This window comes from Zalophus californianus, chromosome 17, assembly GCF_009762305.2.
Source record: "Zalophus californianus isolate mZalCal1 chromosome 17, mZalCal1.pri.v2, whole genome shotgun sequence".
NCBI lineage: Eukaryota > Metazoa > Chordata > Mammalia > Carnivora > Otariidae > Zalophus > Zalophus californianus.
The window spans coordinates 43,142,384-43,167,556 of NC_045611.1; the positions used below are offsets into that span (position 1 = coordinate 43,142,384).

The 25,173-nt window shown below is 59.0% G+C and overlaps 1 protein-coding gene across 5 annotated transcripts; it reads left to right on the forward strand.

Moving 5' to 3' along the window:
* The first annotated feature begins 1,477 nt into the window (after positions 1 to 1,477).
* On the forward strand, positions 1,478 to 24,790 carry GRAMD1A (GRAM domain containing 1A). Of its 5 annotated transcripts, XM_027617698.2 has the most exons (21): positions 4,931 to 5,134; positions 10,145 to 10,394; positions 11,076 to 11,286; positions 11,374 to 11,394; positions 11,809 to 11,893; positions 12,033 to 12,136; positions 12,218 to 12,313; positions 13,109 to 13,189; positions 16,006 to 16,118; positions 16,287 to 16,437; positions 17,034 to 17,232; positions 18,174 to 18,317; positions 19,945 to 20,060; positions 20,146 to 20,288; positions 20,711 to 20,814; positions 20,898 to 21,071; positions 21,175 to 21,262; positions 22,086 to 22,097; positions 22,409 to 22,516; positions 22,600 to 22,720; positions 24,328 to 24,790. In XM_027617698.2, exons 3-21 carry the CDS (start codon positions 11,185 to 11,187, stop codon positions 24,418 to 24,420), a joined length of 2,055 nt encoding a protein of 684 aa, XP_027473499.2. In that variant the 5' UTR covers positions 4,931 to 5,134; positions 10,145 to 10,394; positions 11,076 to 11,184; the 3' UTR covers positions 24,421 to 24,790. The 5 variants fall into 5 exon arrangements, with proteins under 5 accessions (XP_027473501.2, XP_027473499.2, XP_027473497.2 ...); XM_027617696.2 differs by lacking the exon at positions 10,145 to 10,394; XM_027617700.2 differs by lacking the exons at positions 4,931 to 5,134; positions 10,145 to 10,394; positions 22,086 to 22,097 and adding an exon at positions 1,478 to 1,758.
* Positions 24,791 to 25,173: the final 383 nt, after the last annotated feature.

The following is a 25,173-nucleotide window of genomic DNA, read 5'->3' on the forward strand; positions in this document are numbered from 1 at the left end:
CTCACTTTATTGTTAGGCTTTATAACTCAAGTCTATGATGCAGACACTTTTTAGTATGTATCGATTATCATGTAATAAAAATGGGAAAGGAAGAGAATGGTGCCCAGTCCTAAGCCATGAAGAATACCAGTTTCTACAGACCAGGGAACAGAGAGGGTTGTGCATAAAAAGGTGAGCTGGTGCTGCCAGTGAGGTAGGAGGGGAGCCAGAAACTGGGGCATCCTGGAGGCGGAGAGAACCTCCCAGAAGGACAACGGGTCTCCTGGGTTGTAGCTTCTAAGAGCAGGGCGGGAAGAAGAGGGCTGGAAAACAGCCCAGATTTGGTCCCTTGGGGGTGACCCCTGGGCTTGGGGGAGCGGTTCTGGGGGATTCGTGAGGACGGACAGAAGCTACATCGTGGCCGGCTGCCGACCAACCGGAGAGATGCACCAGCGGAGGCCTAGGGTGGTCGAGAGGGAAAGGCAGGACGGCTGACTTCAGCCTCCGCTGGGTGTGGGCGCCCCACCCCCACTCCATCTCTTCTCCCAGGAACAGCTGGTCGGAGGGGAACACTACTCCGGCCGGACATACAATTCTGGCCACAAGGTTGTGACTCTTTGGTCTGGCCGGAACTCCTGGGGGGAGGGGAGGGCCTGGTCCCTGGTCCTTGCCCTGGAAGTCCGGCCCTGTAGGGACAGAAGGAGGAGAAAACTGGAAGGTATGGATGTGGGGGTGCCTGGGAAGGGCCCTGGGGCCTGGGCCTGGCCTGTAAGGGTCCGGGTCTCTTCCGCAAGCCACGGGAAACCCTCTCTGGGTCCCCTGGGTCCTCCTTCCCTATGCCCTGGGCAGGCGGGCATCAAGCAGCCCTTTCTGTGTTCTGCTGTGTGGACAGACAGACACCAGTTTGATGTCCCCAGACCCAGGTGGCCTGTCATATCACAGCCACAGTGCAAGAACTGGCCTGGCTTCCTCCCGGCCGGCCACCCTCCCTTTGTTTGCTCTGGGAGGGGCAAGTGCCGAGCAAACAGGGAAGGGAAATCCCGATTCTGTCTCCTCACCATTTCCTAGGCCCTGAGGCCTCTGGTCGGGGTCTCTGGCTCCCTCCTGGCCTCGCGTCTGTGTGGAAGGGAGCTTAGGGTCGCCGGTGTATAGAAAACCCAGGCCTTGGCCTTGGTGAATGCTCAGACAAAATAAACCCCAAGCCAGGGGCATGGACCCCACATATCAGAGCTCTCTGACACCACCCAGCCACCAGAGGATGTGGGCATCAGGATTTCCAGTTTCCAGAAGAGGAAACTGAGGCTCAGGGTCACGAAGAGAGGACCCTGACAGAGGTGGGAATCCCACCCAGACCTCTCTGACCCTCAGCTCGGCTGTCCACTTAGGCGAACAGTGGGGGAGTGGCGAGAGGCAGGCTTGAACAGGGGCTCCCCCCTTCACCTCTCTTTTTTCTCCCTCAGAGACTGCGCCATTATCCAAGGCCCCCAACCGGGCAGTCGGAGCCCCCCCTCCCATGGCCGAGCTCCTGCCCCAGCTGCCTTGGCCCCCACTGGCCGAGGGTGGTGCCCAGGATGCATCAGTGCCCCGAGCTGAGTGGCGGAGCCAGCAGCCACAGGGTGGCGGGGCAGAGGGCCCAGCCCCTGAGCCCTGGAGGCTCCTGGAGGTGCCCTCCATTTACATCACACCATCCAGTGATGGAGAATCACCCCCTTGCACCCCGACCCCCCTGCGCCTGCAGCTGCCGAGGACCCCAGACCTGGAGAGTCTATCCCAGGACAGGTCAGCCGGGTGTTGGGACACCAAAGAGGTGCTCTCTCTCTCTCTCTCTCTAGGGATTCATGCTCGAGGGGGGCTGACACTGTCCCTGTGCGGGAGCTGAAGGTCAGCTGGAGTGTGACCTTAGCCCCACATGGGACCTGACTGGAGGTTGTGAAAGAGGCACATAAACAGAAAGAGGCAACTGGGAGCATGTGCTGGGACAAGTGCCTCCGAGCTCTCCACTCTCCGCTGAGCACTGCCTGCTAAGAGGAGAGGAGGATACCCCCTTTGGCACACCCAGTGTTTTTAAAACTGTGGCTCATGACCATTTAAGGGCCATGAAACCAAGGTAGTGTGTTGCGATCAGCGCTTTTTCCAAACAGAAATAGGATAGAATCGAAAATACAGTGTATGAGGTAGTAAGTGTGGTTTCTTGCAAATTTTGTGACCTTCCATATATTTCTATATATTATGTATATTTCTTGCATTGAAAACCAGTGTAAAAGGTATGTCTTGCTACAACTCGTGGTGGGGGGGGGTGGAGAAAGAAAGAGAGAAAAGAAGTGTAAACAAAACTTCTGCCAAGAAACACCACCTCTGGCACAAGGAGATGGGAACCGAAGGTTCAAGGCTGCCTGGGGAAAGAAGAAAGAACTATACCAGCACTGAACAGAAGTAGCCACTGTGGTTTCTTCTAATAATGGATGCTAGATAAGAGTTAAGGTTTATGAAATAGAGCTCTGTGTATCAGCAGGGAGAAGTCTCAGAAACAGCGATGATGGAGAAAGCAAGTTGCAAAATGATACAGTAGGAGCCTAGTTGTGTATCTTTTAAGAGGCATTGAACAATAGGGTATATTGTTGGTGGATCCATCCTGATATAAAAAAAAGGATGGGAAGGTACACAGAAGGAGCACACACCAGCTTCAGGGCGGTGGGTCCCTTGGGTGCAGGAGCAGAGAAAGGAGGGATGGGGAGTTGGGCCTTTGGCTGTGCCTGTAAAAGTTTATTTCTTTTTAAAAAAGAAAAAAAGATCTGAAACGAAATTGGCAAAATGTCCACATCTATTGGATATGGACCGTGGGGATGGCCATTTTATTTTTTCCTCTTTGAAATAAATATTCCCTAAATAAAATTTTAGAAGTATTTCAAAAGAAGAAACAGGCAAAGAGAGATACAGTTGACCCTTGAGCGGCGTGGGGGTCAGGAGGCACTGACCCACCATGCAGTCAAAAATCCAAGTGGAACTTTTGACTCCCCCAAAACTTAGCTACTAATAGCCTACTGTTGGCCAGAAAGCTTACCTAGAATAGAAACAATCAATAACACATATTTTGTATGTTATCTGTATTATATACTGTGTTCTTACAATAAAATAAGCTAAAGAAAAGAAATGTTTCTAAGAAAATCATAAGGAAGGCAAAATACACGTACAGTACTGTACTGTAAAAAACCCATCTATAAATGGACCCACACAGTTCAAGCCCATGTTGTTCAAGGGTCATCTGTACAGAGAAAGAGAACAGTGAGACAGAGGGAGATGGTGGAAGGAGGGCCTCTTTAAGACCTGGGAGAACTTCTATGCAGAGGGAACCAGCAAGTGCAAAGGCCCTGGGGCAGGAATGTATCTGGTGAGTTAGAGGAACAGCAGGGAAGCTGGGTGGTCCGAGGGAATGAAAAAAGGGGAAGAAGGAGGAGGCAAAGTCAGAATGGTGACAAGGGCCACACTCGGGCCTTGGGCACCGAGTAGGTGAGGACTTTGCTTTTATCTGGAATGAGGTGGAGCCAAAGGAGGGCTCTGAGCCAGGAGGGCCCTGACCTAACTCAGGGGTTCGTAGGTTCTCTCTGGCTGCAGGTGGGGAGCAGACTATAGGAGGCCAGATAGGAGCAGCCAAGTGGTTGCTGTGGGGTCCAGGACAGGGGCAGAGGAAGCCAAGAGTTTAAATTCTGGAGAGATTTTATGGGGTGAAGTGGACAGGGATGGCTGAGAAATTGGATGTGGCTGTGAGGGAAAGAGAGGGGCCAGGAAAGATGAAGTTTTGGGCCTGCCCGCCACCAAAATGGAGAAGTAGAGTGGGGCTTATGGGGGAGGGGGTGCTGCAAAGGTGAGGAGACGGATGGGAATGGAACTTTTTCAAGACGTAGGAACAGCATGTCATAGGGAGGGGTGGGGAGCAAGTCCCTGTGCTGGGGTGCCTCCGGCCAATAGCTGTGAGGCGGGACTCCCATTTCCGTGTTTTCATGCAGGCAGCCCCTGTCAGAGCAGGGCTGTGTCCAGCTCTGCAGCCTACCCCCGGCGTGACCTGGGCCAAGTGACTGCCCGTCTTTGAGGCTGGGCTTCCCCACCTGTAAAAGGGCTGCTGTCCCCCCGCTCTCCGCAGCCCCCCCCCCCGGCCCCGTGCTGTCCCGTGGGAAAGCCCCTTACCACAGAGTTGGTGACATCTCCAGGACGGGGCTGACTTGCCCAAGGTCACAGCACAGCTAAGAGCTAGGGAAGCTGGATTCTAACTTGGTCTGGCTAACCGGGACTGGGGCGGAGAGGGGTCCCCAGACCCCGAGGACCTCCTGGGCCAACACTGGGAGGTGTGGAAACGCACGGGAAGACGGAGGCGGCCTCCGGGCCGCACCCCTTCCCGCCAGCCGCGGTTCCCCTGTGCTCGCAGCCCCCACCCCTCCGCTTCCCAGAAATCTCCATCCCACCGCCCACCCCAACCCCTCCAGCTCCGTCCCACCTCTCAGGTTCCCTCCCGGCCAGGGGGCAGAAGGGGAGCTGAAGACCCCTTCCGGGTACCAGGGGAGAGGGTCGTGGCCGGTGCCAAAGGCAGCTGCCATGGCGGTGTTTCGTTTGAATCGAGTCTGTTTGTCTTTCTGTCCTTCCTTCTGTGTTCACTTCTCTGCCTCCTTCGATTCTCAGTGTCTGTCTCTCTTTTCCTCTCTCCTGTTTCCGTAGCTTCGGCGTCCCAGCCGCCCCTCTCGGTCGCCCGGCTCGCTCGCCCTCCCCCTGCGCCCCCCGTGCCTGCGTCTCTTAACTCTCGCTCGCGGCGGCTCCGGGCCGCCCCCCACCCGCCCGCCGCCGTGCCGGTCGGCGCCCCTCCCCCTCCCCCCCGCCCGGGTCCGCGGGCCCTCCCGCTGCGCCGCGCCGCCCCCCTTCCCGCGCGGGCGGGGGCGGCGCTCTGACGCTACGGGGCGGGGGCGGGAAGGGTGAGCTGACGCTGCGGCGGCTCCCGCGGCTCCCGGGCTCCGGCCTTTGTGCGGGCGGCGGGCGGCGCGGTCGGGTAGGGGCGGCGGCCCTGGAAGGCGAGGCAGGTGCCCCGCAGGGACGCCCAGCTCAGCCCAGCCCCGCTCGGCCGGCCCTGCCCTGCGGCCGGGCCCGCCCGCCGCGCCGCATCCATGTTCGAGTAAGGACCGGGGCGGGGGCGCGGCGGGCGGGCGAGCGGGCGGGAGGACGGGGCCGGCCGACCCGGTGCTCCGCGCGCGCTCGGCTCGGGGGGTGGCGCGACCGGAGCCGAGGCGGAGGGGCGGGGGGCGGCACCGGGTGGGGGCGGGGAGGGGGGCCGGCGCTGCACTGGGGCCTGGGCGCCGACGGTGGGGGGTGGGGGGCGGGGGGCGGAGAACCCAGCTCGTCACCGCCAGGACGAGACGCGCCGGGGTGGCGGAGCTTCGGTGGGAGTCCCGGGCTCGTCCGCGGGGAGCCGGGCCTGCAGGGAGGGCTCCGGCCTAGCTGGCCGCGGTCCGGGAGGCGAGGGGTGGGCACGGGGCTGACCCCGGGCTTTGGGCCTGGGGTGGATGCGGGGCGGACACAAGCCCCGGCTGGCCCGCGCACAGGCCACGGAGCTCGGGGGGCAGGCCCGGGAGCAGCCCCTCTTGGCCTGGGCCCCCTCCCACCGCCTCTGTCTGTGGCGAGCCCCGGCGCTGGGGCTGCTGGTGGGGGCTTCCTGGCCGGGAGGGAGGACGAGGCCGGCCGGCCTCGTCCCTGAAATTCCGGGTCCTGGGCCCGGAATTGACCTTCTCCTTGTCTGGGCCCGCTGTGTTTTCGAGTATGAATTGTAGGTGTCTTGGAAGTGTGTGTATGCGTGTCTGTATTCCTACTGTGCATCCTCTCTGGCTGTGTGTGTAATTTATGTCAGACTCCATCTGTGGCTCCATGTGTTACTGTAAATTCCCCGAGTATGTCTGACTGTGACTCTAGTTGTGTGTGTGTGTGGGGGGGGGGGGCTCTGCGTGTGGCTGTGACCTTCTGTGGTTGTATTTGTGTGTAATATATTATCGCATCCCGTCAGACCCGTGCGTGTCTGGTTGTGACTTTGGAGTGTGTGTACATGTGTCTAGGTCTCCTAGTGTGCAGACAGCTGAGAACCTCTCTGGCTGTGTGTGTGGCTGTAGAATTTGCCTCCGATTCCATCTGTAGCTCCAGGTGTCACTGTGAGTTGCCTCTGTGTCCAGTTGTGACTTGGTGGTGTGTGTACGAAGCATTTGCAGCCATCACCCTGAGTCTGTCTGTGCCTACATTTACCTCTGAGCACATTAGCTCTTGGTGCAAATGTAAGTGACCTGTGTGTGTCCCTATGTGACATGGTGTGTCCGGGGCCGGGGGTATATGGCTGCAACCCCCTGGGGTTGTGCCTGTAACTTACTTCTGATTACATCTTTGCGTGAAAGTTCCTGTGTGTAGCCGTAATCCGTATGTGACAGTTCTGTACGTGCCTGGGCTTCCGTGTGTGTGCAGTGGAGAGCCTGGGGGCTTTGTGTGTGAGAGAGCACAAACAGAGGTCCCTTATGGCTCTTAGTGGGCCCGGGACCCTCTTTCCTGAGACCTTGGGTGTACCCTGTTTGGAGCAGTAATGACAGACACTGCACTCCTGTTAGAGTTTATAAACCATGTCCCACGCCTCATTTCCATAGCTGGCCACTGTGTGGACCCCCCTGGGTCCTTCATGGCTGTGTGAGTGGCCGGGTTCTCTGGCAGCAACCACCGCTGATGCCTCCGTCCCCTGCCGTGTTAGAGCAGCCCTTCGCTGGGTCTTCCCACCGGGCGGTGAACACCAGGAGAGCCGAGCTGACCCTCTGGCTTAAATTCACCTACACGGTGCCTGCGTTGGCTGAGTTGTCTGTGACGGCTCCTTTACTTGTCTGGCTCTCCCTGTAGAATGTGATTTGCTTTCACCTCTTCTCGGAGACTTTCTCGTGGCCGTCTGTGTGAGTGTCATTTATCTGGAGCTTTCTGTGGTTTCTGTGACCCTCTGCAGCTGCCCGCGTGCATCATAGACAGGCGTGCGCGCGCGCGCGTGTGTGTGTGTGTGTGTGTGTGTGTGTGTAACTTCTGGGACTTTGTGGCTGTAGCTAGAACCCTGAGGCTCTGGGTGCAAGGGTGTCACCCCTGTGAGAGTTGTGCTGTGGGGCGGTGCGGTGGGGCGGCTTCTTGCAACGGTGGGAAAGTACCGTTAGCCTATACGGGCTGCATGTGACCCACCCGCGTTTCCCTTTTATGTGCACCTGTGTGTGCATCTGCCCCACTTTGACCAGAGGGAGCTCCAGGCCTTTGTAGGCCCAGGAAGTCCGAAGAGAGGTGTCTGCAGTGGCAAAGCCCTGTTTTCTCCCGAGTCCTGCCCCCCCATAACGGTCCTCCGGCCCCAGTGGGCTCCTCCCTTCCCTCTGCCGCAGCCTGCCTGGTTGGGCAGCCTCAGGGCTGTGCCTGCTCTCGAGCACTTCCTCTTCGTCCTGCGAAAGAGCAATATCTGGGGGCATAGGCCCTGCCCACTCTGTTTGTTGTCAGGCCTGTCCTTGGGCGCTCTTCTGTAGGCCTGCGGCCGTCGGTTGGTAGGACAGGTAGAGAAGGGGCCTGCATTTCAGGCTAGAGGTGAGATGAGGCAGGGGAGGGAAGCGGTCACCCCCTCCTTCAGAACCCTTCCGTAGCTCACCAGTGCCCTCAGGGGGAAGCCCAAACTCCTGACCTGGGCCAGAGGGGCCTGGGGGGGGGGGGGCTGTGCCCGTCTGTCCTCCCCCTCCTGCTCCACTGCCCACCTCACTCCTCAGACCTGCCAGGCTCCGTCCTGTCCCTAAAAACGGTGTTCCCCTGCTCTTTGGCCGAGCTGCTCTTCGTCCTCGGGCTCCGCTCAAGTGTGACCTGCACCCCACCCACCCACCCACTTAGCCCTCCTTTGTGTCCGTGGTCCTCAGATTTGAACATGCTTCCGCGTCGCGGGCCCCACCCCCCCGTTCCAGATTCAGGAGGTCTGCCGTGGGTGGCACAAGCCCCAGGCCGCCTGGTGTGGCTGCGCCTGAGCTCAGCGTCTCCGTCTGCCACGTGTTCTTGTTGCTCATCCAAACAAATCCCCAACTGGAATGTCAGGTCCCCGCAGGCTGGGATGGTATCTGTTTTGCTCACTTCCACGTCTCCAGCGCCTGGCACAGGGCACGTGCTTGATGCATACTTAGCGAGTGAAGGATGGAGCTTGGGGGTCAGTTTCGGCTCTGCGCCCCAGGCCGAGGTGTTGGTTGGTACCCGTCGGCATCAGCGTTTGTCTCTTGAGCACAGGTGCGCTGGGGCAGTGGCAGGGCCTTGCCCTCCGTTTTAGTCCGACAGAACCTATTGATCAAACCAAAGTGCCTACCACGTGCTGGGCTTTATGTGCACTTGACATTGAACGACGTGGGGTGAGGGGTGCTGACCTGCCGTGCAGTTGAAAATTGGTGTGTACTTCTTGACTCCCTCCAAACTTAGCTCCTAATCGTTTGCTGTTGACCAGAAGCTTTATTGATAACATAAGCAGTCGATGAACACATTTTTTGGTATACTATCTGTATTATATACTGTACTGTTACGATAGAGTAATCTAGAAAAGATGGTATTAAGAAAATCATAAAGCAAATACCTTTACAAGACTGTATTTATTGAATAAAGTTCCCATATAAGTGGACCCACACAGTTCAAACCCGTGCTGTTCAAGGGTCAACTGTCTATTACCTCACTTTCTCCCCCCCCCCCCCCCCCCCCCGCCGCCCCGACAACCCTATGAGGCGGACGCTGTTATTCCAGTCATGGTCAAGAAGAAAATGAGGCACAGGTGCAGACACTTGCCCCAAGGCACTAGGGGAGTGCGTGGCTGGGGGTCGCTGAGGGTGGGGCAAGTCTCACACCTCCTTGGATCCCGGTTCTGAGAGGGGTGGGAGAGGGGCGCTCGTTCATTCCGTGGCCAAGAGCAAATGCTCCGTGCGCCAGCCTCGTTCTAGACCGTGGGGATGCAGCTGGAAACAAAGCCCCTTCGCCTGCGGAGCGCAGAGAGAGACAAGACAGCAGGTCAAGTGCAGGACGTGCTGTGGAAAAAGATGAAGAGGGAGCGGGATGGAGAGGTGGGGAGTGTGGTTTAGATAGAGGTGTGAGGAAGCCGACTTGGGGAAGCATCCCCTGAGCAGAGACAGGAAGGAGGTGAGGGAGCCCTCCCGAAATCTGGGAGGAAGGGCATCTGGGCAGAGGGAACAGGCAAGGTAGGAGCTGGGGAAGGGTGAGCAAGGGGTTGATGAGAGGGTCCAGAGGCCCATTTAGCTGGAGTCGGGTGCAGCGGGCCCCCGGGGGGGGTCCCCAACCCGACTCAGGCATTCATAGCCCACCCCCCCGGCGCTGGCCACAGGTGGGAAGCAGAGTGGGGGATGGGTATCAGGGAGACCTGGGAGAAGGCAGCTGCAGCTGTCCGGGGGGGCTTGGTAGTGGCTCAGATCACCACCTATTTCATTTACTTATTTATTTTATCCCATAAACTCATTGCATGAGTGTGACACCAATGCCCACCCTGGGTCCTGTCCTGAGCTGTACTGGGGACAGAGCAGTGACCAGGACCTTGCCGTCGGGGAGCTCACAGACTTGCAGGGGAGAAATGGGGCTGTCGTCGGGCAAGTGGCTGCCGGGAAGTAGTCAGGGCTGGGATGGGGGATGCAGAGGCAGAGTGGCGGCAGAGTGGTTAGCGACAAGATGGGAGCCCAGGGCAGTCCGCAGTGAGGGAATGGCATGTGCTGAAGCTTGGAGGCAAGAGAGGGAAGTCTGAGCAACCCCGGGTGGTCCAGGGACCACCCCCCAGGAGATGGAGGCCCCCGAGGTAGAATCAGTCCCTGGCTTCAAGCAGCTGTGCGTCCTGGGACAAGTGGTTGGCTGCTTCGAGTCCCGGCTTCCTGCTCTGGAAAGCAGGGATGGTGCTACCGTCCCATGTCCAGGGTTGCCCGAGGAATAAGTACTCCTACGGAGAGCTTGCCAGAGTCTTGGTACAGCACCAGCAAGCGTCCCTCTGTGGCTCCCACTCCAGCCAGCGCGCAGAGCATTCCTGCAGTCGCCGATGTTTCTTGAGAGTTCACTCCGTGCTGGGTACAGTTTTGGGTGCCAGGGACACAGTGGTGACTAAGACCTTATTAATTCACAGCCAGAGGCAACAGCAGGCAAAATGACTAGGCCATCCGGCTGAGTTGAGGTGGTGTGAGGTAGGCCTCGGGGGCTGGGTCCCCAGGGGAAGAGGAGCATTCGAGCCCAATAAGACAGAGCCTGTTAGGCTGGGCTGTGGAAGGCCGTTCCAGGCAGAGGGAACAGAAGTGCAGAGGCCCTGATATGGGAATGCAACGGGCAAGATGGCTGAAGTGGAGGGTGTGAGCCACACCGGGGCCTGGGGTGACAAGGTGAGGACTTGGCCTTTACCTGGAGTGCAATGCAGCCAGGAGAGGCTCTAAGCCAGAAGGGCCCTGACGCGAGTCGGGTTCACAGGCTCCCTCTGGTGTGGGGGAGCTGACAGCAGGGGGCGGGGATGGGGACAGGGAACCCAGGGAACCCTGCTGTGATGTCCAGGCGGGCAAGGATGGAGGCTGGGCCAGGGCGCCGGAGCAGGGAAGATGAGTATAATAGAAGTAATGGAAATAGATTTTGGAGGTAGAGCAGGTAGGATGTGCTAACAGATTAGACATGGAGAGTGAACAAGAAAATATTAAGCACAGGCTTAGGTTTTTAGCTCAAGCAATTGAGTGGGGAGGGATAAATTCATAATTTATTTATGAATAAATTAGTTTTAAAAATAGCAGGTATTCTTGAGAGCTCACTCTATGCCAGGCGCTACTAATATATTGATCCATTGAAGTGGACCAAACAAGCAGACGAGGACATGTATTTATCACTCATGGGTCATAGACGAAGTCACTGAGGTGCAGAGAGTTAGGGAATGAATGGCCCACGCCGTCACGCTGCTGGAAGTGGTCGAATGGGTGGGTGGGGATCAATGGGCTGATGTGTGGGCCTCCTAAAATAGGCCTGCCCCCACACCTCGCCTGTTCCCCGCCCCCAATACCCCTCTTTTTCTTCTCCCCCAGCACCACCCCCCACTCCGGCCGGAGCACACCAAGCAGCTCCCCATCTCTCCGGAAGCGGCTGCAGCTCTTGCCCTCTAGCCGACCCCACCCTGAGCCTGAACCAGGCACCATGGTGGAGAAGGGGTCAGACAGCTCCTCAGAGAAGGGGGGGGTGCCTGGGACACCCAGCACCCAGAGCCTGGGCGGCCGGAACTTCATCCGCAATAGCAAGGTCGGGGCAAGCCCAGTGGGGTGGGGAGATAGGGGGAAGGGCAGGGACTTTTGGGGCTCATTCTGACTCTGCTCCTTTCTCTTGCAGAAGATGCAGAGCTGGTACAGTGTAAGTGTTGGGGGGGCCACCTGGAGGGGAGAGAGGGAGGGGGACAGGTGCCGGGCCAGGAGCCCCAGGCTGCAGCAGTCAAGGAATGGGGTGCTGGGGTTGGTGGACCTAGGGTCACATCCTGTGCTGCGGCTTACTTCCTGTGTGTCCTCGGGTGAGTTGCTTGACTTCTCCGGGCCTGTGTCTGGAGACAGTCCCAACCTTACAAGGCTGAAGGGAGCACTCGCTAAGAGTCAGTGATGCTGGTGGGTACCTGGCACAGTGGAAATCAGTAAATGACTGCTCTCATGATGGTTAGTCTTGTGTGAAGGGTCGGGGAAGACCGGGGTGGGGCGGGGACTTCTGGGCACTTTGTGGGGCAGAAGTATAGGGGTGTGAACCCCAGCTGGGTTCTTACCTCCCCAACTCACCCAGATGCTGAGCCCCACGTACAAACAGCGAAACGAGGACTTCCGGAAACTGTTCAGCAAACTCCCTGAGGCCGAACGCCTCATCGTGGGTGAGTCCTGCCGCGCAGACTCCGTCCCCGGGCCGGGCCCTGAGCCCCCCCGCTCTGCTCACCCGCCTGTCCCGCCTGCGCTGGCCGGCACAGCGTGTGTGACTCGGGTGTCTGCCGTCTCTCCCCTCGGCCACCTCAGATTACTCCTGTGCCTTGCAGCGCGAGATCCTCCTCCAGGGCCGCCTCTACCTCTCCGAGAACTGGATCTGCTTCTACAGCAACATCTTCCGCTGGGAAACCACAGTGAGCCGACTCGGGGACAAAACGAGGAGGGGCTGGGGCGGGCCAGGCCTGGGCCTCTTCTGACCGGCCTCTCGTCTTCAGATTTCCATCCAGTTGAAGGAAGTGACATGTCTGAAGAAGGAAAAAACAGCCAAGCTGATCCCCAATGCCATCCAGATCTGTACTGAGAGCGAGAAGGTGAGCTGGAGGACCTGCTGGGGGCTGGGCGGGGGGGGGGGGGGGGCCTGTGGTCACTGGTCTCAGCCAGCCCCTCCCGTCCCAAGCCCTGTTTATTCTGTACCCTGAACTCTCAGATCCTGCCGCTTTTTTCCCCCCGCCACCCCTACTGGCCTGCCCTAGGCTCCTGTCATGTCTGACCTGGACCCCCCCCCCCCCCACCAGCCCCTCATCTTAGTCCCTGTGGTCTGCCCCCTCACACAGCTGCTCGGGGTAATAGTAATAGTAGAATTCTTCCCTCCCACATATCTGTCAACTCAGATGTCCCCTCTCCTTGGAAGCCTTCCCTGACGCTCCATTCTAGCCTGATGATTGTTGCCTCGTGGTCTCAAGATGGCTGCCTGACACCAGTGACTCAGACAGGAAGGGAGAAGGGAATGGTGGGGAGACCTCCCAGCAGACTTTCCTTTGTGTTTTATTGGCCAAATGTGGATTAGGTGACCATCCCTCCTGGCCAAAGGAGACTGGGAGAGCGCCCTGGGCTTCCTCCCTCACAGCCCACCCACTCTGGGCTGTGCCTGTCTCCTGCTCAGCACTGTGAGCTCTGGGGGCAGGGCAAGGGGCCGTCTCCTCGTCACGGGGACTCCAGCGTCATCCGGTGCCAGGCTGGGCACAGGATAAACATTCTGTGGAGTGAATGACGGGACGAATGGATCAGGATGGAGATCCCGGCACAAAGTGTGGGTGGCGACAGGGCTTCCCGTCCCTCTGGCCATGTCTGTCCCCCACGCCCTCACACCCTTCTCTCTCCTGCAGCATTTCTTCACCTCCTTTGGGGCCCGGGACCGCTGCTTCCTTCTCATCTTCCGCCTCTGGCAGAATGCGCTGCTTGAAAAGGTGGGTCTGGGTGAGAATGGTTGGGGGCCTGGGGGGGAATCATAGAGCCAGGAGAGCCAGAACTTGGGAAACTGGAGGACCCCTTAGCTCTTCTCCATGGGTGCAGGCCTGCCCTGCCTGCAGCTTCCTGTGTAGACCCCAGCAGGGGCTACCGCGGGCTCCGGTGCCTGGCCCTGCCCCCACGGACATGTATGCATGTAGCCATGGCCCTTTCTTCACCGCCACAAATCCAAAATGCTCCGAAAATGAGAAGGTATCTTTGTGTGTGCAGTAGCAAAATCTGACCCTGAGCTGACATGGTTATTTCTAGTGTATGTCAGCACTCTCTAATAGAACTTGCCATTACGATGAAAGGATTCTCCATCCGTGCTGTCAAAATATGGCAGCCACCGGCCACATGGGTCTGTTGAACTCTTGAAAAGTGGATAGCGTCGCTGAAGATCTGCATTTTTCATTTCATTTCATTTTGATTCATCTAAACTTCAATGGCGGCACGTGCTTCTTGGATGGCACAGGCCTACGTTTATCTCCGTGTGACCGTTCTTATGTTTCAGGACAAAAAATATTAACGTGTTTGACTGGGGTACCTCTTAGATATGCTTGTGATTCAACATTAAGTTATAGTATCTTTCCAATAGTGAATATGCCAGTGATTCTCAAACTCTATAGCTTCCAGAACCCTTTCTACGGTTTAAAATAATTATAAACTCCAGAGAGCTTTTGTTTAAGTGGGTTATATCTATCAATATCTGCTGTATAAGAAGCTGAAACTGGGGAATTCTTTACCACAACAATACCCGAGCACACACTGCATGAGCCCCCAGAAAAAGACAGCACCACGTGTCACATAGCCTCTGGAAAATTCCACCGTATACCAGTGTGAGAATAAAAGCGAAAAAGGAAAGTAGCATCTTATACTACTAGTAACACTTAACCACACTTACAGAAATGATTTTGATGTTATGGACCTCCTGAAAGGGGGGGGGGGACCCCCAGAAATCCTTGGACCACACTTGGAGAACCTTTGGTATATAGTGCACTGGATACTAAATACAATACCGTCATCACTATTGGTACCGTATTACTACATACAGGATAGGCACTGCATTATCTTTCTCAGGTCCCCAAACTTCTTAATCTTGACTTAGGTCTTGCCCCAGAGGTGTTGAGTAAGGGCTTTTAGACTTGGCCTATTCCGATGGGCTGTCCTCCAGGCTCCCCGGCCGTGTTCGCTGTGGTTGCATGAGTTTATGTAGGATACAGCGGCTGCAAGTCACGGAAAACTCAACCACACGTGCTCTAAGCAAACAGATACTGAATTACTTCCTGAGTAATAATAGTAGCTAATATTTGGGGTGCTCCTGGGTACCAGGCACTGCTCTGTGCATTGCATGCATTAATTCACTTTATCTTCACAACCACCCTGGGAGGCAGCTGTTTCACCAGTGAAGCGTGGAGGGATAGCCTTACCCATGGTCACGAGGGATTTTATGTGGCAGAGCTGGGGTTCTGACCCGTGGCAGTTAGGTTCTGTATCATGCTGATGCTCCTCTAACTAGAGGTCTGGAGGCAGGCAGCCCAGGGTGGGTTTGAGGGCTCCCATCCCCCACCGATGTCATAAGGACCCCAGCTCTTGTTTATTCTTCCACACTGTCCGCCTTCTGCACGTTGATGTTTTGTCCACATGCTTGTTACCTCGTGGTTGCAAGATGGCTGCTTCAGCCATAGGCATCATGCCCTCGGTCACATAGTGTCCCAAATGTGAAGAAGAAAATGGGTGGGTAGAAAGGGTACTTTCCTTTATCAGGGAGGGAAAGCCCCCTTTAAACCAATTCCTCTTTGCATGTCTAGCTAGAACCAGCTAACAGGACCCCCCCCCCCCCGCCACCCCAGTTGCAAAGGATGGATGGAAAACTTGGTGTAAACCAGTTATAATTTATCCCTAGGGCTGGGGAAGATTTTCGCCCCGAACAAATTGGGTTTCTGCTGCCAGTGGGGGAGGGTGGCTAGCTGTCGAGGGGGGGGGCATGGTCCGTGTCTGTGACGGGGGGGGGCCTGCGGCACCTCAGCAGCCCAAACCCGCTTGTCCAGTTGTGCTGTACTCCTGTGCCCTCGGGGGCAGCTCCAGCCTTGCCCCTCCTCAGGGGTGATGGGGGTGACGGTGCCGGCGCAGGAATCTGAGAGAGGGACAGCGAGGCGTCAGAGACTCCAGGGAGGGTGAGGATGGACCACTTGAGCACCTCTGTGCCTCAGTGTCATTGCCCTAAAAAGACGATGTTAGCGCTTTACAGAAGTGTTCTGGAAGATTCAGTGAGTTTGCCCACCAGGCCTGGCACCCCGTAACAACCCGGTGGTTGGCTGCCCAGCTCCTGTGGTTATCACTGCTCTTCACCATGGGCCTCCAGCCGCTGTGGCCAGGAGCGCTCAGGAAAATGGGGGCAGGACGGCGTGGCGGGTGGGAGCCTCGGCTCTGGAGTCCGGCTGGGTTTGAATCCCTGAGGTGCCCCGGGTCACTTGTGGGGCCTCAGGCGCATGACTTCCGCTCCCCGGGCTTCATCTTCTCCTCTGTAAATCTGGGAACGCTAACCTGTGGATGTGGGAGTCTTATGAGGACCTGAGGGGCAAGTGTGAAGCACCCTGACCCCTGCCGGGTGGGGCGGGCGTGGAGCTGGACCGGGGGAGGCCGGGCACCAGAGACGCTGCTGCCCCCTTGTGGACACCTCGGGAATGCTGAGCCCTCAGGCTAGCGGGGACAGGGACCGGAAGGGCTCTGGGCCCCGTGAAGTGGAGGCCAACCCCATGCCCTCCCTGCCCAGACGCTGAGCCCCCGGGAGCTCTGGCACTTGGTACATCAGTGCTACGGCTCAGAGCTGGGTCTCACCAGTGAGGATGAGGACTATGTCTGCCCCTTGCAGCTCAACGGTCTGGGGTGAGTCAGAGGTTGGCGGCTGGTTCCCGGGGTGGGGGGAGACGGTAGGGGCTTTGTGCAGAGCTCCTGGAGTCCCGGGTGGACTGAGGTGGGCATACAGTCTGGGAGACCAGGAGGGTGTGTGGGGTTCAAAGATACAGCCATTCCACACCCTCCTTTTCCCCATAGGAGCCCCAAGGAAGTGGGAGACGTGATTGCCCTGAGTGACATCACCCCCTCGGGGGCAGCCGACAACAGCCAGGAGCCGAGCCCGGTGGGCTCGCGCCGTGGCCGCATCACCCCCAACCTTTCCCGTGCCAGCAGCGATGCAGATCATGGGGTGAGCAGAGGATGTGGGAAGAAGGAGGGTGCTGATAGAAAGAGACAGAGGACGGTGGGGAGTGGTGTCAGGGAGAGGGACAGACTGAGAGGTTGTGGGGGGGAAGGGGAAGGGACGGACAGGGCCAGAGAAGAGGTGGATGGAGGGGCAAGGGAGGGGATGGGTAGAGGGATGGGATGGAGCTGAGGAGATGGGCCAAGAGAACAGGGAATGAGAGAGAGGCAAAAGGGCAGGAGACAGGGAGAGACTGAGAGACGGAAGAAGCAAGACTTGGGTGGATGGATGGAAGGAAGGAAGGAACGATGGGCTGACAAAGATGGACAGACCAGGCATGGAAGCATAGACAGATGGGCAGGAGAGGCATGAAAAGGCTTATGGCCCAGGCACCCAGGACAGGCCCGGTAGGGGCTGAGAGAGGCCCTCATCTGGGCAGCCCCAGGGCCCCTTGTGACGTGGCTGGAAGCTTTAGGTGCACACACAGCCCCCCAGCATCTTTTTTCCTACAGTCTCAAATCCTTATGGCCAGGGTGGGCACACGGGGGCCCCTCAGGCTGGAATGGAGGTGAGACCGAGCTGGACTAAGCCTTTCTCTGCAGGCAGAGGAGGACAAGGAGGAGCAGACGGACAGCCAGCCAGAGGCCTCCTCCAGCCAGACAGTGACCCCGGTGGCTGAACCCCCGAGCACTGAGCCGACCCCCCCTGAGGGGCCCACCTCCCTGGGCCCCTTGGATCTGCTGCGCAGTGAGGAGCTGTTGACAGACACGAGTAACTCCTCTTCGTCCACGGGGGAGGAAGGTGAGGCAGGTGGCCCGAGGCGTCCGCTTCGGTTACATGTGACAGCCCTTACTCAGACTGGCATCAGCAAGGGATTGGCTGGCTCACGGGACTAAGAAATTGGGGGGGGGTGCACACATTCAGATGGTGTTGTTAGAAATCTGTCTTTAGCTCTGCCTTGATGGCAGCAGAGCAGATGGTAAGAGCAAAAACTCTGCAGCCAGATTGCCAGGGTCCAAATGCTGGCCGCACTGGCTCCGAGCTGTGTAACTTGGGGCAAATTATTTAACTCCTCGAGCCTCATTTTCCTCATCTGAAAAATGGGGTGAGCAATAATCATACCCACTTCATAGGGTCGATGTTAAGAGAATTAAAGTGAGTTAATATTTGTAAAGTGCTCGGGCCAGTTCATGCTGGCTCTTGTTATCGCTCTTTCCATTTTCTCTGTGCCAGCTTCCTTCTCAGGTAGCCTCCATTCTGGGGGGCGGGTACAGAGCGCCCCAGCCCCGCCCCAGACAAGCCTAGCTGAGAGAAAGCATGATTTTCCCATGGGAGGCACCAGAAGCTCTAGGATTGGCTCTGATGGGTCCACCTTGGAGCCCAGGCCCACCCCCAAACCAATCACTGTGGCCGAGACTCAGGCGTTTGAGCCCGGGAGCACAGGCCCACCCCTGCCCTCGTGGTGAGGGCAGCCGGCTGGGCCTCCGGGTGCTGCTCCGTGAACTGATCACGGTGGCTCTGGCTGGCTGAGCCCCGGCAGACATGCCCACCCTAAAGCCACCTCTGCGGCAGAAAGGGGCCAAGCAGTGCTCTGGTCAGGTTCCACCCGGGCCCGGGAGGATGGGGCTGCCCCTCCACTGTGCAAGGCCTGGGAGTGGAGAGGAGCGGTCACCGGAGGGGAAGCGAGGGGCTGCTCTGAGGAGGGAGCAAGGCAGCCTCCACTGTCCTTCTCTGTCACCCAGCTGACCTGGCCGCCCTGCTCCCCGACCTCTCCGGCCGGCTCCTCATCAACTCTGTCTTCCACGTGGGTGCCGAGCGGCTGCAGCAGATGCTCTTCTCAGACTCGCCCTTCCTGCAGGGCTTCCTGCAGCAGTGCAAGTTCACAGGTTAGGGGGCCGAGCTCCCGTGGATGCAGGGGAGGGGAAAGGGAGGCTGAAGCAGGAGGCAGGCGGGCCCTGCAGAGCAGATGTGGCAGGTTGGGCGGTGGGCGAGCAAGAAGCCCGTCCTCCTCGAGACCAGACCGGACCGGCTCTGCCTCTTAACTAACTGAGTGGCCTCGGGCAGGGTTGCGAGCCTCTCTGCCTCAGTTTCTTCCTCTGTATGTTGGGGGTGTGATAATAGTCCCTGCCATATCCAGGTCTGCTGAGAACTGTCTGAGTTGTTACTGGACACGTGCCAAGAGCAGTGGTATATAGTAAGCATTTAATAAACACAAGTTCATGATCGCACATTTGGTGGCCGCTCTGTCAGATCTGTGCAGAGGCCAGGACAGATGAGGTCGAGAATCTAGTGAGAACGACAGTAAATAGACACACAAATAAGTCACAGATGTGCCGGGACTGTGAGTGTCAGAGGGGTATCTGTGACCTGAGGGGTCTCAGGAGAAGCTGCTGGAAGGATGTGACATTGGAACCAAGACCTGAAGGAGGAATTCTTCCGGAGAAAGGGGAGGAGATGGAGGAGAAACCCGGGAGGCCAGCGGGGTACCTGCAAAGGCCCTGAGGCCAGGGGCAGACACTAGGAGAATCCCTTGAGGCCGGGCCTCTGTGGCCAGGTGTGGCGAGTTGAAGCCGCAACGCCAGGGGACATGGAAGGGTTCACCGTGGGACCAGCTGAATGGCTCAGGAGGTTGTGGAAGGGATTCAAGCAGGGGAGGGGCTAGTCAGATGGTTGTCTTCCTCTGTTTCTTTTTTCTGTGTTGATGAAAATGAGCCACATAGAATCCCCTGCAGAATGAGTGAGACTGTGCCTTGAGTTGGGGGCCCACAGTCCTCTGATACTACGCTAATGTCCTAGGGGGGTGGGCACATCGGACTGAGGGACTCAGATTCTGTCCGGAGGCTCTGGAGAGCCGAGTGTTCTAGGCAGGTTAGGGGCAGGGACAGGCTTGGCTTTAAGAAGCTACCCCCTGGACCTCAGAGGTGGAGACTGAGGCCAGAAACTCAGGGGGGCCGGAGTGGGACCCTGGGCAGGCAGGGATGAGCTGAACCAGGAGGGATGCTTAGGAGGTCAAGTGAACACAACGGGGTGGGGGGAACATCCAGGGCAGGGCCCACGGCTCCGGGGGAGTCTGGAGGATGGTGGGGCTACCCCTGCGCTGGGATCCCGAGAGGAGGCGGGGAGGTTTAGGGGGATGCCGAGGCCAATGTGGGACCTGGTGGGAACTTCCAAGGGAAGGTGCTCAGGAGGTCACAGGACCCTAGGTCTGCGGCTCAGGGGAGAAGCCAGGACTGGTACAGAGAGGGAAACTGAGGCTGCAGGAGCGGACGAGATGGCCCCAGGATGGGTGACAAGTATAGGGAAGAGAGAGGGCCCAGCTCGGAGTATTGCCAACATCTCAAATTTTAGGGGTCCAGCAGGAAGGTGGGGCTGACACCAGGATGGGGCATGGGGCCAGGGTGGGTTTGGGGGTGAGTCTGCAGAGAACTGGAACTATCCCAGAAGGCTAGTTCCCACAGCCTGTGGGCAGAAGACTGGAGAATGGCCTCATTCTGCCCTCCCTCCCTCCCCCAGATGTGACCTTGAGTCCCTGGAGTGGCGACAAGTGCCACCAGCGCCGAGTGCTGACGTACACCATTCCCATCAGCAACCCGCTGGGCCCCAAGAGCGCCTCCGTGGTGGAGACACAGGTGGGCCAGGCAGAGGGGCCGGCTGGGCAGGTGGCCTGGCCGGGTGGGCTGGCCCTGACTCCTCCCTCCTCCCTGGTCTCTGCAGACCCTGTTCCGGCGCGGCCCCCAGGCGGGCGGCTGTGTGGTGGACTCAGAGGTGCTGACCCAGGGCATCCCCTACCAGGACTACTTCTACACGGCCCACCGCTACTGCATCCTGGGTCTTGCCCGCAACAAGGCCCGTCTCCGGTGAGCAGCGACCCGGCCCCTCACCTGACAGAGGCCCCGCCCTTGGGGAGAGGTGCCAGAACATCCCGAGGAGTTTGGCCTGTGCCAACCGGCCGGAGCTGCCATTGACTGGGATGGGGAAGGTGGCGAGGGATCGGTTTGGGGGAAGATCAGGAGCTCAGTTTGGGGTGGGTTGAGCTGTCTCTGGGACCCTGTGTGGAGCTGGGGCACAGCAGCAAGGTGGAAGAGTCCGGGCCAGTTTGTGGGCTCAGCTGCTGCTGGTGGTGGTGGGGTGTTGCTAAGTCTGGGAGACTTGCCAAGGTGTGTCTGTTTGGTCTGTGGGTGACAAGGGGCCCTCTCTGAATTGGGGGAAGCACCCCCTTGGAATGGTTGGAGTGAGACCCTGCCCCCCCCACCCCTACCTCCCCTCCCCCCAACCCCAGGGTGTCTTCTGAGATCCGCTACCGGAAACAGCCCTGGAGCCTTGTGAAGTCACTCATCGAGAAGAACTCCTGGAGCGGCATTGAAGATTACTTCCACCACCTCGGTAGGGGAGAGGTCGGCCAGGCCGGGGACAGGGTCGTGGCCTGGCCAGGTGCAGCCACGCAGAGGCCTCTCCTGTGTCCACAGAGCGGGAACTTGCCAAAGCGGAGAAGCTGTCCCTGGAGGAAGGCGGGAAGGATGCCCGCGGACTGCTGTCAGGCCTGCGGAGGCGCAAGCGGCCCCTGAGCTGGAGGGGTCACGGCGACGGGCCCCAGCACCCGGACCCGGACCCCTGCACGCGGGCTGGCATGCACACCTCAGGTGTGTCCCCTCGGGCCAGGCGGGGCAGACGGAAGCACAGGGGTGCGGGGCCCAGTGGGTGTGCTGGGATGGCCCTGTCTGACTGCATGGCACTCTCCTTCAGGTTCCCTCAGCTCGCGCTTCTCGGAACCGTCTGCCGACCAGGGCCCCGGGGCAGGCATCCCCGGCGCCCTGGTTCTCATCAGCGTGGTGTGAGTAAGGGGCCCGGGCTGTGGGGTCAGACAGGCCTGGCTCTGCATTCTGGCTGTGTGACCTCGGGCAGGTGCCTGGCCTCTCTGGGCGTCTGCTGGAGTCGGGGCGTGGGCTCACCTCCTAGCATAGCAGAGATGAGGGGAGAGAATGTTTGGAACGTGCCCAGCACAGCTCCTTACACGGCGTCCTGCTCCGTGTGTTGTGGAGAAGTCTGTCCTGCTGGGAGAGGGAGGCCCTGGGGGCTCTGGGAGGTCAGAGGGGCCTGACCTCGCCCCGGGGGGCAGGGAGGGTTTCTGGGGAAGCAGGCACCCAGAGGAGGTGAAATGAGGGGAACCGGGAGAGATCTGGAAAAGAAGCACCGTCATACATCTCAGTCCTGTTTTCTGTGCCCAGCCCTAAGCTGGGGGACGCTGGGGACACAGAAGTGACTAGAGACCTGAGGACAGGTCTGAGACAGCAGGCCAGGGTGCTGGGGGACAGGACTGGGACGGGGAAGCTGCGGGAGCCTGGGGAAGGCTTCCCAGGAAAGCAGAGGATTCCTGAGCTGAGACCCCCGGAGGGTGAGGCAGGGAGACCCATGTACCCAGAGGCCTGGGCGGGGGTGGGGGTGGGGGTGAAGGGGGGGCAGGACAGCCCGAGGATGTGGAAGTGAGGTCCGAGCTTCCAGCAGGCCCTGGAGGTGAGAGTCAGCTCGGTCACACCCTCAGCCTCTCTGGGCCTCGGTTTCCCAGCACCGGCAGTCCAGAGAGGGGCTGCGTGGCGTGCTCCAGGAGGGGTGGGGGCGGCTCTCACCTCTTTGTCTTCCTGTTGCTGCCTCCCCAGGATCTGTGTGAGGTAGGGCCCTGCATCCTGCACCCCGTCCCCTCTCACCTCAGCCCCCATCTGCAGCCCCTTCTCCGGGCCCTGAGCCCCCAGCTCTCCTAGCGAGGCAGCCTGCTGTGGCAGTTAGGGGCGTGGCCAGGACGCCACCCTGACTTCGCTCACGGACTGTGTGACCCTAGGCGTGTCTGTCACCCTCTCTGGGTCAGCTTTCTCCTCTGGAAAGGGGGGTAATTGTGGTGCCCCTTCAAGGTGTGGTTGCGTGGGTGCTGCTGACCTAGGAGAGCCTCTGTGTCCGGACGCTGACCTCTGATCCCTGCCCTCAGCCTCATGGTCCTCATCGCCCTCAATGTCCTCCTCTTTTACCGCCTCTGGTCTTTGGAGAGGGCAGCCCACACCTTCGAGGCCTGGCACAGTCTGGCCCTGGCCAAGGGGTGAGTGGGCGGCCCGAGGGGGTTGGGAACTGGGGCAGGTCGGGCGAGGCCGCCGCCGCACTCAGGCCCTGCGCCCCCTGCAGCAAGTTCCCGCAGACGGCCGCGGAGTGGGCAGAGATCCTTGCCCTGCAGAAGCAGTTCCACAGCGTGGAGGTGCACAAGTGGAGGCAGATCCTGCGGGCGTCCGTGGAGCTCCTAGACGAGGTGCGCCTTTGGGGTTGTGGGGCCCTGTGTTTGGATCCCAACGTGTGGCAGATACACCTGGGCCTCACGGGGGAGCCATTCATAGTCCCCAGCTCCCAGGGTTGTCAGAAAGATAGAAGAAAGAATTGGCTCTCAGCCGAGGATGAATGTCCACAGTGTCGGACTTCAGGCATGGCTGAATCCAGCCACACGCGTGCCATCTCCCGACTCTGCCCACCGCCAGGGTTGGCTTTGTTTGGGGGCATCCTCCCCTCCCACCCTGGACCAAGGTGGCAGCTGCAGCTCCAGGCTGACGCGCAAAGGAAAGAGCTCATTCTCTCTGGCCGCTGGGCTCACCTGTCCATCCGAGCCAGTCACTGTGGCTGGGGGCGGGGAGGCTTGGTCCCTGATCCCCACCCCCACTAAGGGGTCACGTGAGGGTGGGAAAGACTTCCTCCCGAGGATACGAGGGTCTCGTCTCCAGAAGGGGTTGCCCCAGCACTCTCTGTAGTACAATCGCAGCGTCTCTTCAGACGGCCACGTTCAAATTTTGCTGTGTGACCTTGTGCAAGTCACTGCACTGCGGCTAGCCTGGGCTTCCTCCTCTGTGCATGCTGCTACCTCAAAGACTGTTGCGAACATCAAATGAGTTCACGTTGGAATGGTGCCGCGCTCATAGTAAACACCTGATGTGTGTTTGCGGTTATCAGCGTGAGCCCAGTGCTGGCACGCAGTAGGTGCTCAGTTACTGTGGTGGTGGGTCAGCACGAAGGCCAGGTGTGGGGGTGGTGCTGAGGTGGGGGGAGGAGGGGTGGGAAGTGCAGGAGTGGCTGACATTGGCTGGGTGCCCAAGGGTACCAGAGCCCGAGTTGCTGGGTGACGGTGAAATTGTGTGTGGTCGCTAGAGACCAGGATGTGGAGTCCACCTCCGGGGGCTTTGTTGCACCCTGAGACCACGCTGGCAGGGAGATGCTCATGCTGCGAAGGGCCGCGCAGGGCGGGGTGCAGGGGAGTGAGCCTCAGTCCCATCACTCAGGGAGAGGGCTGGCACGGCCACCCCGTCCTCAGTTAAATCCTGATTCTTTTCCTCCTTTAAATTGCCAAGGGCACAGAGTTGACTCCACAGATTCGTTTACCGCAGACACAGATGGAGCTGGGCTGCTCTGTGTGCTGAAATGACCAGCTGATTTGCTCCTCAAGGCCAAGCCTGCGCGAGGGATGCTCTTGTGCCCCATCTAACAGATAGGGGTGCTAAGGTCTGAGAAGCTCAGACTTGCCCAAGGTCACACAGCAGGGAGTAAGACTAGCTGCTGTGCAAAGTGCCAGGTGTTCGGCCATCAGAACCCTGAACTCGTCCTGTGATCTTTCAGCTGGGGAGGGGGGCCTGGGACAGTTAGGGGGCTTGCCCAGGAGCACCCAGTACGTAGCGGGGCTGTGACCGGAACCCAGGCCATAGGGGCCCCTTCCATCTGCAGCATCTTCGAAGTTAACCTGGGTGCAGTCCGGCTCCACTGTTGTCCCGGGGTGACCTTGGCAGGGGACGTGGCCTCTCTGGACCCTCCCCAGTTCCTCAACAGCAGGAACCCGTGCCAGCACTCACCTCCCACCCTGCTCACTTCTCCTCCCAGATGAAGTTCTCGCTGGAGAAGCTGCATCAAGGCATCACGGTCTCAGACCCTCCCTTCGACTCCCAGCCACGGCCCGATGACAGCTTCTCCTGAGGACCCCCAGCCACGTGGCTGACCCCCCCTAACGGACAGATGGACACAGAGCCTTGGCGGCCACTGCTGGCACGGTGTGAGCGCCGGGAGCCCCTCCACCCACCCCTCCCAGTGGCCCAGCCAGGGGCCACGCAGAAATGGGGACCACAGAACCGAGATGCACTTTAGACCAGCGTGTGCAAGTCCAGCTGCCATCGCCTGCCCAGCCAGGGAGCTGGCCTGGCCTTTGGCAGGCCCCCCGCTAACTTATTTTGCCCCCCTGGGCTTGTGGGGGGGCGCCTCTGGGGTGCACGATTCCCTCAGCTCTGGGTTTAATGTATTATATTTATTTGGGGCCAACAGAGAGCCCCAATAAAGGGTTGGAAATGGCTGTGGCTGTGCCTGTGGGGTATCTGGGAGTGGTGGGGGGGGCTCCCATTGTGCTGGAAGGGGGAATCTGTCCCATTTTCAGGGGCCCGAGTCAATCACGATCTGGGATTCTCCAGCATCTTCCACAAGCTTTGCGTCATCAGGGGCCAGTGCCGGGGCTGTGAGGGCAGACTCAGGTGCCTGGAGGCCTGCGTTCAGATCCTACCCCTGATCCTTAGTGGTCACGTAACCCGGGTCAAGCCCTCTGGGCTTCGGTTTCCTGTACAATGGGCCTAAGAGTGGCACCTTTCTCCTGGGGTTCTTAGAAGTGAATAGTTCTCCACCTCCCGAGTTTCTGAATCAGCAGCTCTGGGGTGGGGGGGAGGCTGAGAATCTGCTCTTCCA

Coding starts and splice junctions, on each gene's coding strand:
- GRAMD1A (XM_027617700.2), top strand. CDS start 1,493: ATGGCCGAGCTCCTGCCCCAGCTGCCTTGGCCCCCACTGGCCGAGGGT. Junction 16,438..17,033: donor GCAGCGATGCAGATCATGGG/GTGAGCAGAGGA, acceptor CTTTCTCTGCAG/GCAGAGGAGGACAAGGAGGA. Junction 22,517..22,599: donor AGTCTGGCCCTGGCCAAGGG/GTGAGTGGGCGG, acceptor CGCCCCCTGCAG/CAAGTTCCCGCAGACGGCCG.